We start from the raw sequence: 14,552 nt of genomic DNA, 5'->3' as shown, positions 1-14,552 counted from the left end.
CAGTAATTTTTTAATATCATTAGCATGTCAGCAGCTTGGAACTAACCTATTTACCATCGTGATTGGATCTGTTAGTTTGTAAATGAAGGGCATGAGGCCACAATAGGAGCTGAAGAATACACATGGATTTGTTCCACTATTCAACACAATCACAGGTGATCTTCTATTTCAACACTACTTTCCGGTCCATTCCCTGAATCTCTTTATTTCCTGAAAGTCCACAAATCTGTCTATCTCAGCTTTAAATACATTCAATAATGGATCATTCACAGCTGTCTGAGATTCAGAATACCAAAGATTCAAATTTCTCTTCATCTTAATCCTAATGATCGAGCTCTAATCACGAGAGATTGCTCTATCCACTCCCAGATGCTTAAAACAAAGGAGAATATTGTAACTAAGCCAGCAAATATGAGTGTCTTCTTCGAAAACACAAGATCTAATTAACACAGCAATTTATTCACTTGTGGTGTAATATTACCTGCAAGTCATACGGCCTCCCTGAACGAACGAGGAAGCTAAGCAGTACTGTAGTATGAGAAAAATGAACATTTTCATCGAGGAACCCATGTAAGAGCAACAATCGATTGGGGCTACAAGTGAGAAAGAAAGAAGGAAGGAAACATGATTATTGTTCATTTTCTGGAACAATTTACATTAGGCAGTATCCTTAGCATCATGTTGTGAAAGTCACAGTTAGCTAAGGTTCTTGATGAACTCAAGACTGATCTACACAGAGCAATTTCTATTGCTAAGGCCAACATTGTTCCTTTCCCTGTTTTTGATACGAGTCCATGTGCAATACTACCAATACTAATCTGCATGTGCTTTTTTTCAGACCTAATTACCCAAAACATCAAAGTTAAATAACTGTTTCTGAAACATTGTTGAAGCACATTTAGATCAGAGATACATGAGATACAGCTCACCAATTCACCCAAATGGTTTGGTTGAATAACTGTACAGCACATATAGTTATCTTGTTCAACACATCTTGCTTGAATTAAATATCAAAACTTATGCATGCTGATTTAGACTTTCATTAGCTTACTGTCTCCATGACCCTGGGCAGTCACTGACAGTGACATTCCTAGTTGCCAGGCCACAGAATTTTACTTGACTGAAGTTACTAAACTCAATTGATAAAAAGTCTTCCAATTAACTCAAGCTTATAGTTTACTGTTACTAAAGGATTTTTTAAGGCTCTGAAATGACAAGTGTGCACAGATCAGATCTGATTGTCTAACACTTGTGTTCGATAACTAAACTGAACATTGTTCAAATATTGAATGTACTTTGGGTTGAAATGTGATGGAAAATTGCTCATCACAATAGAGATAGCAAAGTAATGATACTTACTCAAGAGGAAACCGGTCAACTTGCATTGCTGCTGATCCAATCTCATAGCCACTCTCATTTTTATCTGGGAGACCCATGTAGCGTTCTGTGTATCCAGTATCATAGAAGATCCATAGTGTCACAGGGGCTCCTGCTATGGCTACCTACACACAAAGTGACCAGTTATAGCATCCGTGTCCCCACTCAACAACAAAGCCACAAAGGCCTTAAGCTCATTCACTGGGAAGCAGGAAAAGGGATCAAAAAGTTCTATCCAATATCCAGCTTTCCTCCAGCAAAACACTGGAAAGACTGATGGTATCATGTACGGTCCTCATAATAAACTTGATTTTTTTTAATGTCAACATCCTATTTGTTCCTGAGTCATACTTCCAACTCAAATGCAAAGACATGGCGACTTTTATCTCAATAACATTGTTCTCCTCTGCTGTTTTTGTACGGCATCATTCACTGAAACTTTCACATTCTGTCTTTATCACCTTTAGATTTGACTCTCCTGATTGGACATCTGTGTTCTGCCTGCCTTAAACTCTGCTTCCTGTATTTACTTCCACACCAAGCCTGACTTGCTCATGTATTTGCTGGTTTCTGATGCCAAAGCATCAAATTTAAAAGTCATGTCCTGAAATTTAACTCCTTCATGGCCTCAAAATTATCATCTCCGTTACCTCCTTAAATTTAGGGGAGGCTATGGTCTAATGGTATTATTGCTAGATTATTAATGCAGAAAAATGCAGCTAATGTTCAGAGAATCCGAGTTCAAATACCATGGAATTTGAATTCAATAAAAATAAGAAGACAGTTCACCACCGCATTCTCAAAAGGAACTACAGAAGGGCAGTAAATGTTGTCCAGACAGAGTTGACCACATCCCACAAGTGAATATAAAAAATCTTAGAACCTTAGGGCAATCCTTCCTCCATTAAAAGAGCAGCGGAGCCTTTGGCTGCTTTGACTGCATGTTCTTTGAAATCCTTGCTAACCCCTTACATCTGTCTAGCTTCCCCTCCATCCTTTTTGAAACCAAAGCTTTTGGTACTTCTCCTTCCTTTGGATAAGTGTCCTATTCTTTATTATGTCATCACAAAGTGACTAAGTTGTTTTACGGTTATCAAAGATTGTGATTGAATAGGGAAAGAGTAATGTTTCTGATGGTCAGTCAGAGGTTAGAGTGATAAATTCAACTTCTCCCAGAATGAGGGAGAGGTTCAGAAAAACATTTTACTCACTGAATTGTCGAACATGGAAACCTTTGCCACAGTAGGTAATTGAGTCTGAGATCATTATATCTTTTAATGGAAATGTGGATAAATCTTTAAAACAGACCTCATTAAAGGGGTTTGCAAAGAGAGAATGAACATTAGGTTTCACTTTTGATTGGTTTGGCAAATGGCTGGCACGGACATAATGAGCTGAATGGCTTCTTCTTGTATTGTTAATATCAAGGAATCAAGCAACCAAAATATGCTGGAAGTCGCTTCCAATCAGTCTCTATAGCAACTAAAGAAAAGAGGGTACCCAGAAACAGTGAGTTTTGATTTACCAGCTGTAGAACTGTTACACACCAAAGGGTTTACACAAAATGGAGGAGGGTCTCTTGTGGTACGGTAATGGTGTCCCTATCGCTGAACCAAGAGACCTGAGTTCAAGTGCCACCTGCTTTAGAGGTGTGTAATAACATTACTGAACAGATTGATATAGAAAATACATAATATCCAAAATAGAAAACAAGGCTTTTTTTTAAGTTTTGTTACTATATTTAAATATAAGTGATCCAGTCACATACTCAAGCCTCGTGGGACCTGTAGGCCTCCTCATCAATAAAACACATAAGTAGTAACTTTCCTAACTTGCTTAATGAAAGAGCTATGTGAATGAGAATAGGTTATCATACAAACCTTAAATATTTCTGGTCTCCTCACTAGACCCATGAGCGACAGATAACCTCCATATGACCAGCCATGAATTGCAACACGTTTCATGTCAATGAAGCTGTATTTGGCAGCCAAATACTGTAGCCCTTCCACCTGGTCTTCAATTTCTACCTGACCCTGTATAAGAAATCGACTGATGAGAATGTTAAAAGCATTTGTTCAAAGTGTTTCATGTTTAATATAAACTAACCCCAAACCATACTGAGCCCAAGTACAGTTGGTCGAATTTCACAGTCTTCAAGCTCCAAATTACACCAGACTTAATGTTCCAGTTATAACTTGGAAGCTCACAATTTACTTCAGTTGAAAACTGAAATGTATTTTCAGAGTATAGCCTGTTTTATAGGCATTCAGATCTATGGATAAAGAGGAGTGAGTTACTGACTGAATGACAGATATGCGTAGGAGAGTGAATATGACACTGAGCGAGAGTGATTTACAGTAAGAGAGTAAACGAAAGAGATGAGCTACTGAGTGTGGGGAAGGGAGCCTGTGAATCAGTCCAAATGAATTTAGTGAAAAAGAGTAATTTGGTGAGTTTGAGGGTTTTGATTAACTGAGGGAGCTGCATTACTGAGGGGGTTATTATGGTAGTGACTGTGTGAGTGATTGTTTGATTGAATAACTGTGTTAGAAAGGGGACACATTAATGAAAACATGGGGAAGTATGAGGGAGTCAATTAACAACACAGCTTCAGTCTAGGTGCTGGCCTTCTCTTCCAGTCCTTCTGGCTGAAGTAGATGAAGAAGAAATTCATTCCTTCCAAACTATACCATGATTCAGGTATTACAGATGACTTCATTACAACTGAAATACACAAAGCCAGCTTCTGAATTGGCAATGGTTCATGAATGGAAATAATGTTTTTAGATGTAATTTTTTTTTGTTGCCATTTACTTTTGGGTTCTCAATTACTCACCAAATTTGCATCTAGTTTTACATTTCCTATTCCAGGTGTGCATTTTTGCATGTGGATCTTTGGCCAAGACCAAACCTTTGCAAGAACTCTCACAGAGAAAATAGTGCCTCTGCTTTTAGATTTAAAGCTGAAGATGTGCTTGTGAAATGAGGTGTACAGCACCAATAAAGGGACATAGGAATAGGACGGGCCATTATAATCATCTACCTGAATGTCATTTCTTTTTGTAATACCCCAATGTCCATTGATGTCATTGGTATCTAGTTATCTATCGATCTCTGTCTTGAACATGCTCAATGACTTAGCTTCCACAAACTCTGTGGTACAGAATACCAAGGATTCACTGCCATCTAAGTGAAGAAATTCCTCGTCGTCTCAGCCGTAAACGGTTTGCCCCTTATTCTGAAACTGTGTCCCACTCTGTGCAGAAAGGTGCTCAGCTTCTCCTCACAGTTCCGTAGCTGAGATCAGCAACTTCACAAAGAGGGATGACTAGATGCATTTCTTAGCAAGTCAAAGATACTGCCTATATTATCAGGTTTTTATTAAGCTGTGCTCTTCTGGTCTCAAGCTAAAAGAACTGCATGGAAGGAACACAAAGTATAAAGCTTTCCACCTACCATCTTGTATTTCAAGGCACCTTCAAATTTAAGGCCTCTGTGGCAGGATCCCCGGGAATCTATGACGACCACAACATAACCAAGCTGTGCTAGAGTGTTCAGGCGCAGGTATTTAACGCCCTTAAAGCGATTGTTTACTAACTGCACCTATGGGATTAAAAAAAGTAAAGACTTTTGTCTATTGCATCATATTTTTGACAATCTTTTGTCCAAATTACTTCACTGTGGAGTAAATACTCAGGTGCCATTAGACAGGACACAGAAAAGCATCATGACAATGTTTCCAAGGATGAGGAACTTCAGTTAGGCGGATAGATTGGAGGAGTTGGATAAACACAAAGTACTGTGGGCACTGGAGTTCTGAAATAAAAACAAAAAGTATTGGAGAAACTCAGCAGGTCTGGCAGCACCTGCAGAGAAAGAAACAGAGTTAACGTTTTAAGACTGATATGACTTCTTTCGAATTCAAGTTCTTCAAGTTCTTTGTTTCGCGCTTTGCAGATGCTGCCAGACACACTGACTTTCTCCAGCACTTTATGTTTTTATTGGAAAAGTTAGGATTGTTTTTTATTGGTGAAGGCTATGAGGAGATTCAATTAGAGGTATTCAAAACCATGATAGCTCTGGACAGTGTAGATAGGAAAAAAACTATTCTCGCTGGTGAAAGGATGGAGAAGAGTACAGATGGCAAAAAGAAACAACTGAAACAGGAGGAAAAGTTTTTTTCATATTGTGAGTGATAAGGATCTGGAATGCGCAGCCCCAGAATACGTTCAATCAGGGCCATGTAAGAGGGAATTAGATTACTATCTGAAAAGGAAGAATACATGCAGGGTTATAGGGCGAAGGCAGGCAAGTGGCACAAGGTGAAATGTCCTTCAGACAGCCAACATAGATACAATAAGTTTATTGGCCTAATGTTTTGTAACCATTCTGTGATTCTGTGGGAGAAACCATATTAAAGTTTGTAATTAATTGTCTTTTACAGCTGGTCTTCAATTCAGTGTGATGATGATCTCCACATCACAATTTTACTGAGCAAGAATCAGCACTTTGCGACAGGGAGGACCACAATTTTTTCCAGCTACTCCTGATGCCCCACCAATGCCCTCAGCAGACAACTGCTCTGCAGTTGAGGCCTGGATACAAAATCTCCATCTGTGCATTCTTTTTTGGCGTGGAGGATGCATGAGGCGGGGGCGGGGGCGGGGGGAGCAATCTCAAGTCATTAAACAGAAAAGGTTCAGAAAAATTTTAATCAGTGACATTTGGTCTCCAATAAATATCCATTAGAAATCTTCAAACAAATTATTTCTCATTCATCTGTAAATAGAAAGCATTTACGATTAATTAAATGAGACTGTAAGTGGCAAATATACCACAAAAAAGTTAAAAGAATAGCAGGAATAAAAGTTTATAATATCAGAGCAAATAACTAAGCAGCGAATGAGCAAATAGGAAGAAAGATTTCACTACAAGACAGGGGACTATCCCATTAACTTCAACAGGGATTGGACTAGCTTATTTGACTCTGGCAGAAACCACAGACAGGGGTACTAGGCTAACAGATTGTCAAACAAAGAAGTTCAACACAGACAACCAGAAGTTGATAGTCAGTTAGCTCAGCCGATTCCATTGCCCGTACGTGAATCTGATTAACCCCAATAGGGTGTGGCTCAGGCCCTATTCTGGAGATTGTCAAAGGGCTGCCTCCTGGCCCTAACCACATTTTTAAAAATCACAACACTTGGCTGTGGTCCATTGAAGACCCTACCACCAGATACAGTGAGGTAATATATTTTGGTAAGAAAATTAAAGAGGTAATATATTATTGAAAAATAAGAACTGAAATTGTGTAGAGAGGCATAGTGATCCAGGGCTCAAATGTAAAAATCACTAAAATTATAAAGATGGTTAATAAGGCCATAATAAAAAAAGAAACCAAGCACTAGCGTTTAACAGATAGAACTAGACGTTATCCTACATGTACTGTAGCCTGGTTGGACCATACTTTGAGCACTGTGTTCCCTTTTCACACATTTATATGAAGGGTTCTTGTATCGCAGTGATCATGTCCTTACCCCTTTGTCTCAGGTTCAAGTGCCACCTGCTCAAGAGGTGTCATTAGAAAATATCTATAGTTATGACAGTCTTAATTATAAGGAAGATACACAGGCAATGGAGAGGATGAATAAAATGATTTACAAGAATGTTACAGCAAGTACTAGCTTTAATTACCAGAAAATGATAAACAGGCTGGGTCCCTCTCCTCTCAAAAACAGAAGACTCAGGGGTGATCCAACAGGAATTAGTAAAATTATGAAATCTGGTAAGAGCAGACACACTCAGAAAGTTAGAGGCTTTCAATATAAAGTAGTCACAAATAAATCGAATAAGGTTTTGGAAGAAATTGCTTTAAAATTCCAACATCCTAGCCCATTAACCCCAACACAGTGTGGGAACAGTTAACAACAGGGTCAAAACACCAAATTGCATATGCCCAGTAGAGACAGAGTAGCAAGCCATCTCTTTATCGGTCTTTGAGAAAGTTGTAGATACAGTACAAGACACACAAAAGTAGTCAAGACAAAGAAACACCGAGTGAAGTGTGGGGGAATCGAAATAACCTACCTGAGGACCACCATATGTGTAAAGCAGGGTGGGGTATTTTTTTCTGGGCTGTAGATTATGTGGTTTGAACATCATTCCGTATAGTATATAGCCGGATTTGCTGTGAAAACTGAACATCTCTGGAGGAATGTAATCTGGAGGACAACCTGCAATACAACCAGTAGAATTTCAGGAAAAGAAAGCCTGAATCAGTTTGTAATGGAACCTATTTCAATACACAGTTTGTAGATTACTAATTTTGCATGACGAGAACTATCAGGTGAGTTAGCTGCAAACAATAGTGAGACATGAGTGCATGTCTGTCTATGATAAGACTTTTAACACACCTCAGAATCTGTTGCCATATCATTTATTTTTATGACTCCTCCCTGCCTCTCTGCAAGTATCCATGTATTAATTTTTGTATGAGCCCATGGCTCAGAAAGCCTTGAAGGATATTTACTGGAATGTAGGAGGTTGACAGGCAACCTTACAGAAGTTTACAAAATAAATGAGGGTTATAGATAGTTAATAATAGTTGTCTGTTCCCTAGGTTGGGGTATTTCAAGACTAGGGGGCACAGTTTTAAGGTGAGTGGAGAGAGATTCAAAAAAGGCACAAAGGCAGTTTGCATGTGGAATGAACTTCAGGAGGAAGTGGTGGATGTGGGTAGAATTACAACATTTAAAAAACATTTAGATAAGTACATGAATAGGAAAGGTTTCAAGGGATATGGCCAGGAGCAGGCAGGTGGTCTAGTGTAGTCTGGGATTATGTTCAGCATCGACTGGTTGGACCGAAGTGTCTGTCTCTGTGCTGTATGACTCTTATCGGGGAACTTTCTGGATGCAGTGACAGAAAACAGGAATACTCCATGACTAGTTAACAAGTGACAATACCTGGAGACTCCAGCATTGTGGCCCAGAACTCTCTCTGTTTGTGAAGAGGGGATTCTTCTGATCCAGTCAGTCGGAAGACATGTACATTGTGTGGATGGTCCTGGTTGCTGTACTTGCTGATAAACATATCAAAATTCTACAAGTGAACAGGAGATGTAAATTATAACTGTTGCACTATCAGTTAGCATGAGTTGGGCATTGATTAAAATACTCACAGAATCAGTGCAGACATGATGGACCAAATGACCTCCTTCTGCACTGTAACAATTCTGTGATAAACAGGTGTATTCATCTGATGTAGCTGATAGCTTCCCACACCAGCAAACAAGGCTGACATCAGTACATGTAAAACTCTACATGCTAAAGTAATCATTACGCTGTCCAATCTTTTTCAACACTTTCCAAATGAAGATCTCACTGAGAAGGATATGGTAATAAATTTTTTCCAGCTGGATCTATGGTATTCATTTTGTGAAGTAGATACACAGTGAGTGGAAACCTTACCTGGCTAACGAAACAGTTATGAGAGTAGCCTAACTGTGTCAGTCGCACAATCTCCATGGGACATTCGTAGCTCACTACGTAAAGGTGGTGTTCCAAAGGTGTGTCTTTGGTACCTTGAAAATATACCAGGTGAGTAGCTTCATTGACCCATATCTGTCAAAAATGCAAGATTTGAGAAAATATCATCCAGATTGCATAAACTGTGTTACTTAATTGCCAGCACAGTTGCTATGTAAAGCAGAGCCTTTTTGTTACCAGTGCCAAACTTCGATTAAGATAACAAATGGTGGACAAGAGCCAATGAACAGATGTCTATTCCTAGACAGATCTCCACTCTACAACACATGATCCTCTTCAGCTTCAGACAACCATTTGCAAGTAAAATTGTTGGTGAAATGTCCAACAATGGTGGTTCTAAGAGATAGGCTGATCTCCTTCTTATCCACCGTTCACTCACACACTTTTCACTGACACAATCAAAGGCCAAAATCTGGAAATGACTCCCTCTCTTGACCAAAATATTAATGCCCCAACTTTATTGCCAACATGTCTGAAATCTAAATGAAGGACAGCGTTGTTTTGGCATCAGTGAGAATCTTGTACATCTGATAAACTTGAGCATGTAAACTCATGGTATTCAGTAAACAACTGGTGATGCAATGTAGACTTATTTCAGAGATAGCAGGAACTGCAGATGCTGAACAATCTGAGATAACAAGGTGTAGAGCTGGATGAACACAGCAGGCCAAGCAGCATCAGAGGAGCAGGAAGGCTGATGTTTCAGCCCTAGACCATTCTTCAGAAAGAAGCGTCTAGGTCGGAAACGTCTGCCCTCCTGCTCCTCTTATGCTGCTTGGCCTGCTGTGTTCATCAAGCTCTACACCTTGTTATCTCAAATGTAGATTTATGCTTACTTTCCCCCTACTTCCCCTTGAGTATCAACCAAATCTTCAAGCATATCACTGTTCCTCAGCCAAAAAGACTGGTAGGGACTGGATGCCAGACTTTTCTCACATCCACCCTGGTCCATGACACCTCATCAGTTTGCAGCCTGTTACTTCAACTTGTTTCAAGATTGAGAGCTTGATCATGCAACTCTACTGGCTGTACTCAACAGAGTTAATAGATTATTGTTCCCCAATGCATTAACACTTTTCACTGCTTAACCATTGTTAACAGTGTGAATAATAGTTTGAGCTCAGTTTGTGTGAGAAAGTCATGTTACCACAAAAGCTCAAAATTGCTAAGATTGAAAGCTCATTCCATGCCCTGCAGCATTGAAACTGACAACATATTCTTAAAGCACAAGATGTACCTACCGTGGAGCCATGTCTCCCGAGCACTTCCCAGTCTCCACCCGTCAAAGGCAATTCTTCTTTAATTGGGCATTTAAAGTCATCTGTGGAAAATGGCACATGGATTAGTAAGAAAGAAAAAAAATCTGGAAGAGTTTAATTTTTATAATATCCTTCATGCCACCAAAAATCTCAAAGTGTTTTGCAGCCAAAGTATAATTGTAATGGTATTGTAAAAAAAAACTGGCATCACATTTAGTCAAAAGAGACAAGTGCAAGCTTTTCATTTTGCACTTCTCAGGACTTCAATGCAAGAAACCAAACTTCGAAAAGAAAGATGAATTTATGCAGCATGAGAAGAGGGTGCTGATTGGCATGGATATACAGCAAGATCTGTTGACTGTCATATCAGAATATATAGGACCATTCAAAACCATCTAACCAATCCGAAAATTTGAAATCTAACATAAATCTCTCTACTTCTCTTATATTTCCACTACTTTCTATGCCAAACATTTAATCAGTTTCCTCTTGAATTTGAAATATATTTTCTAAATCTCCAATCCTGAATCCTAAACAATAGGAACATTTACACATAAAGATTTTCATTGAATAATGGAATATTCTAATTGGTCAGGTTCTTGATCTCTTGTGAAATAAATAATAACATAGTTTTCCAACTTCAAGAAAAGCTCAAGTTTTCCTACATATTTTACCTGGAGAGGGGTAGCCCCCACTGGACCGTTTATACTTGCATTCCTCCAAGATGGATGTAATTTTGTAAAGGTGTCGAAAACCAGTCTTACATTCAGAGGCAAAAATGAACTGAATCTCATCGTCCTTCACCTGAGGAAATATGTGCAATATATCGTGCACCTACAAAAAAAAAGTCACTGTTGTACTAAAGGCAATGGGCTTTCTCTCAAGAAACTCCAACAAATGGCAAAGCAATAATTTGCAGATAATGTGCATTTTTGTGATGTTACTTGAGAAGAACACCAGGGATAACTTCCCTGATCTTCTTTGAGATAATGTCATGGAATCTTCTAAAAGGCAGACAAGGGCTCGTTTTGACTTCTTATCCAAAAGATGGCACCTCCACCAGCACATTTCTCCCTTGGAATGACAGTCTTAATTTTTGTGCTGAGGTCCTGTACTGGAATTTGAACCCAGAACGTTGTGATTCAGCTGCCACACAGCGAGACAGTGGAAGTTTCATTTTGAACCATATATCAATTTGTTTTAGATCACCAACCATTTTTCTATAATGTGAGAAAGTTAACATTACAATGAATATATCACTCAAAATGTGAATTAGAATTGCAGCTAATTTATAAGTTTAAGGAAAGGAACGCTACATACATTTACCCAAATGTCTGTTGTCTCCTCGTAGATAATCAATGGTGTTACACTATGAGGCACAGATTCCAAAAGCTTCTGCCTTTCCACTGGATCATCCACCACTGGGATAAACAGAGCAGGAGGAATCAGAACAATCTGGAGTCTGGTCTGGGGTCTATCCAACAGGATGGCCCATGCGCTGTGAGCAAATCAAAATTTTAAAATAAATGTCGTATACAACTAAAATATATACATGCAAAAATAAAATGTTAAACTGAATAGAAATGACCTTAGGTGAATTATTTAGAACACATCTAATTCTCACGTAAAAGTAAGCATGTTTAAAAGTACTGTCAGGGGAAATTTTTAGCCCTGAAGTTTTATTAGCTGCACAGACCTTACAGGTATCGATCTGCTGTCTGAAGATATTCATCCCATAGAGATACCCTTAGTATTTGATAATAGTGTTCAAAAGCACTGCACTTCCTAGTGCATTAGTGACTATTCAATATTACATGAATAAAGATAACACCTGGTATCTGAGTACATGGATTTTATAGGACAGCAATCTCTAATCGTCGAGCATCTGACGACAGGACAATCTGGTCTCTAATGGGACAGGTTTCTTAGCCTTCTCATTTGTCTTTATGATGATAGATGAAAAGCAGACAAATCCTGCCGGGTGCAAGTGACAAACGTACTATTTTCCTTCTCGGGTCCATCCAACCCGTGCAATGTATTCTGTTCCATTAAAAAGAACCTCAAATGGCTGGACCAATTCCATGTCGATGACATTTGCGATCTGGAGAAGATATACAGCACTATTGTTATTGTCGTTAGTAACTTAGTATGTTTGAAATTTGGTGACTATTATAAGGTGCTTACCCTTCCATTAGCATTTATTGTTATTTTGGACATCTTGAAAGTTATTTTTGGATTTAGAGTTCCTGTAACATCAAAAAAAATGAAATGTCAGTTATTTGGGTCAACTCAGAATTCAATAATAATTAAAACACAAAGGAACTTCATCTTCAACTTATTTACCAGTATCAAAGGATGAGAAAATGGTTAATACAAATAAATTATTACTACTACATTAGATTTGCTTTAATAGGATTGCTCTACTTCAGTCAATTTGAACTGTGAATTTTTACTTTTGGATTGATACCAATATCCCTTGCTCCAAGTCTGATAGCCATAACATTAGCAATTGGCAAAGTGTGATATTAAGTGTAAGTTAAAGCACAGAAGGAATGGATACTGCATTCCTGCTGTGAAGAGGCACTATGGGACATCTCAGCCGAGTTTTAACAAAGTGAATACGAAATGTCAATGTACTTTGTACAGGACTTGAATGGCTCACCCAGAGAAAGGCGGGGATCTGTGTTTCTGGTAGCTGGAACACGTTATTGTTACAGTGTATTCACTAGTGGGATTCAGTTGTGAGGATGACAGGGTGAGAGGAGACCCCTGTCTTCTCCTTTATTCATCTTCTATCCACCTCCGCCTGTCTGCCTATTCATTTCAGAATCCCCTTCCCCTCCCCCATTTCTGAGGAAGGGTCCCGACCCAAAATGTGAAGCTTTCCTGCTCCTTTGATGCTGCTTGCCCCGCTGTTTTCATCCAGCTTCACACTGTTATCTCCGATTCTCCAGCATTGGCAGTTCCTACTATTTCGGTTGTGAGGAGCTAATAATTTGCACAAAAAACATGAGGCTAAAGAAAGATTGGGGTGGCAGCAAATAACCTATTGAGAAGGAGATTATGACCAATAGTGCAATTACATTTGGGGTCCTCTACAGGGTAAATTTCACAAATCATTGCTGGGCTGTTTGGGGATGATTGGAAACAGACCTGGAAACATTTTGCCGAACAACTGACATGGGACGGTAACCAAGAAACAGGATGAACTGTGCTTGTACGGCCGTTTGAAAGTTAGGCAACATGTTCTTCCATGAAAGGATAACACAGGCATGGAAACTGATCGAGAAATAAAAAATACAAGATAAACAGGTCCAAAGCCTACAGCACTTTCAACAGAATAAACCTGAAGCTGAAGAGTTTACACCTGAATACAGAGGTCATGAAATGGTGACTGCGTTCCTTATTAAGAGACAAGATGCATAATTGTTCTTTGGGCACCAAATCAAACTATGTTAACTCACACTGCTGCTGCCCTGGATCTTTCAAGTGGCGAGACAGAGCCTCAGTAAAAATCTGTTGGCAAGAATTACTCACATCTAGGCAGCTAATCTAATTATATCTTCCACATCTACAGTGAGTCCAACAATTAACTCACATTTGGGAGGTTGGTCTCTCAGGTCTGTTCCTAAGCATTGGATCTTACAGATCCCAAACTTCACTACGGAAAGGTTGTTTCACAAATTTCTCCAAACTACATAGCCTGTTGATCTTATTGTTCCCTATCACCAGGGCTCACAATTAGTCTGATTTCATAAACCATATGTGAAATTTTAACTCAGCCAGAGCTACCACTTGGTGCAGATAGAACTAGACCTTATGTAACATACATATGAGCCCATTTCTCTACCTTTCTGCGTAGTATAAATAATAACTTAAAGACAAAGCTATGTAAGAAAGCAGACTGGCATTGGTGAAGGATGCACTACTCCTATAATGGGCAGTACTGAATGATCCTGTCCATGTATGAATGTATTTATATGGAATTAGAGAGTCCAAGGTGGCCATTCTGGGGTTAGTGAAGCAAATGAGATATTATCACATATGCCACGCTCCTAGTCATGCATATACAACATTATTTCATAAATACATCAAAACCACCTCAAATCCTTTGATGTGGAGCAGTGGTCAAACCAAAGACAACTTGCATGTACAAAAGGAATAGCTGCAGAGTTCCACAGCTAATACCACTGTCAACACGCTACAGATTGCATAAATCCAAAACAGAGATAACCCAAGTGGTTAAAACAGAATGTATAGCTGTTCCTTTTTTAATGTTAATGATCAATATAATTTTAGAGTCTATAGAGTCCCATACACAGATGTACAATCATAGCCCAAAATTGTACAGTCTAACTGCAATATAAAA

At 38.9% G+C, this 14,552-nt stretch overlaps 1 protein-coding gene across 2 annotated transcripts in view; it reads right to left on the bottom strand.

Annotated features, from left to right (window-relative positions):
- Positions 1-14,552, bottom strand: part of LOC125467249 (dipeptidyl peptidase 8-like) — a 108,646-nt gene that overhangs the window by 2,599 nt on the left and 91,495 nt on the right. For both annotated transcript variants that reach the window (XM_048562833.2, XM_048562832.1), the window contains 12 exons: positions 12,368-12,429; positions 12,184-12,284; positions 11,504-11,681; positions 10,858-11,017; positions 10,166-10,245; positions 8,847-8,999; positions 8,343-8,478; positions 7,465-7,610; positions 4,834-4,980; positions 3,258-3,410; positions 1,360-1,502; positions 482-593 (listed from right to left, as the gene is read on the bottom strand). In XM_048562833.2, the coding sequence (XP_048418790.1) occupies positions 482-593; positions 1,360-1,502; positions 3,258-3,410; positions 4,834-4,980; positions 7,465-7,610; positions 8,343-8,478; positions 8,847-8,999; positions 10,166-10,245; positions 10,858-11,017; positions 11,504-11,681; positions 12,184-12,284; positions 12,368-12,429 (1,571 nt within the window). The remainder of the gene's footprint in view (positions 1-481; positions 594-1,359; positions 1,503-3,257; positions 3,411-4,833; positions 4,981-7,464; positions 7,611-8,342; positions 8,479-8,846; positions 9,000-10,165; positions 10,246-10,857; positions 11,018-11,503; positions 11,682-12,183; positions 12,285-12,367; positions 12,430-14,552) is intronic.

Source organism: Stegostoma tigrinum, chromosome 33 (assembly GCF_030684315.1).
Source record: "Stegostoma tigrinum isolate sSteTig4 chromosome 33, sSteTig4.hap1, whole genome shotgun sequence".
In the NCBI taxonomy this organism is placed as follows: Eukaryota; Metazoa; Chordata; class Chondrichthyes; order Orectolobiformes; family Stegostomatidae; genus Stegostoma; species Stegostoma tigrinum.
Note: the sequence above shows the minus strand (reverse complement) of the source record. Positions and strands in the feature narration are given on the sequence as shown.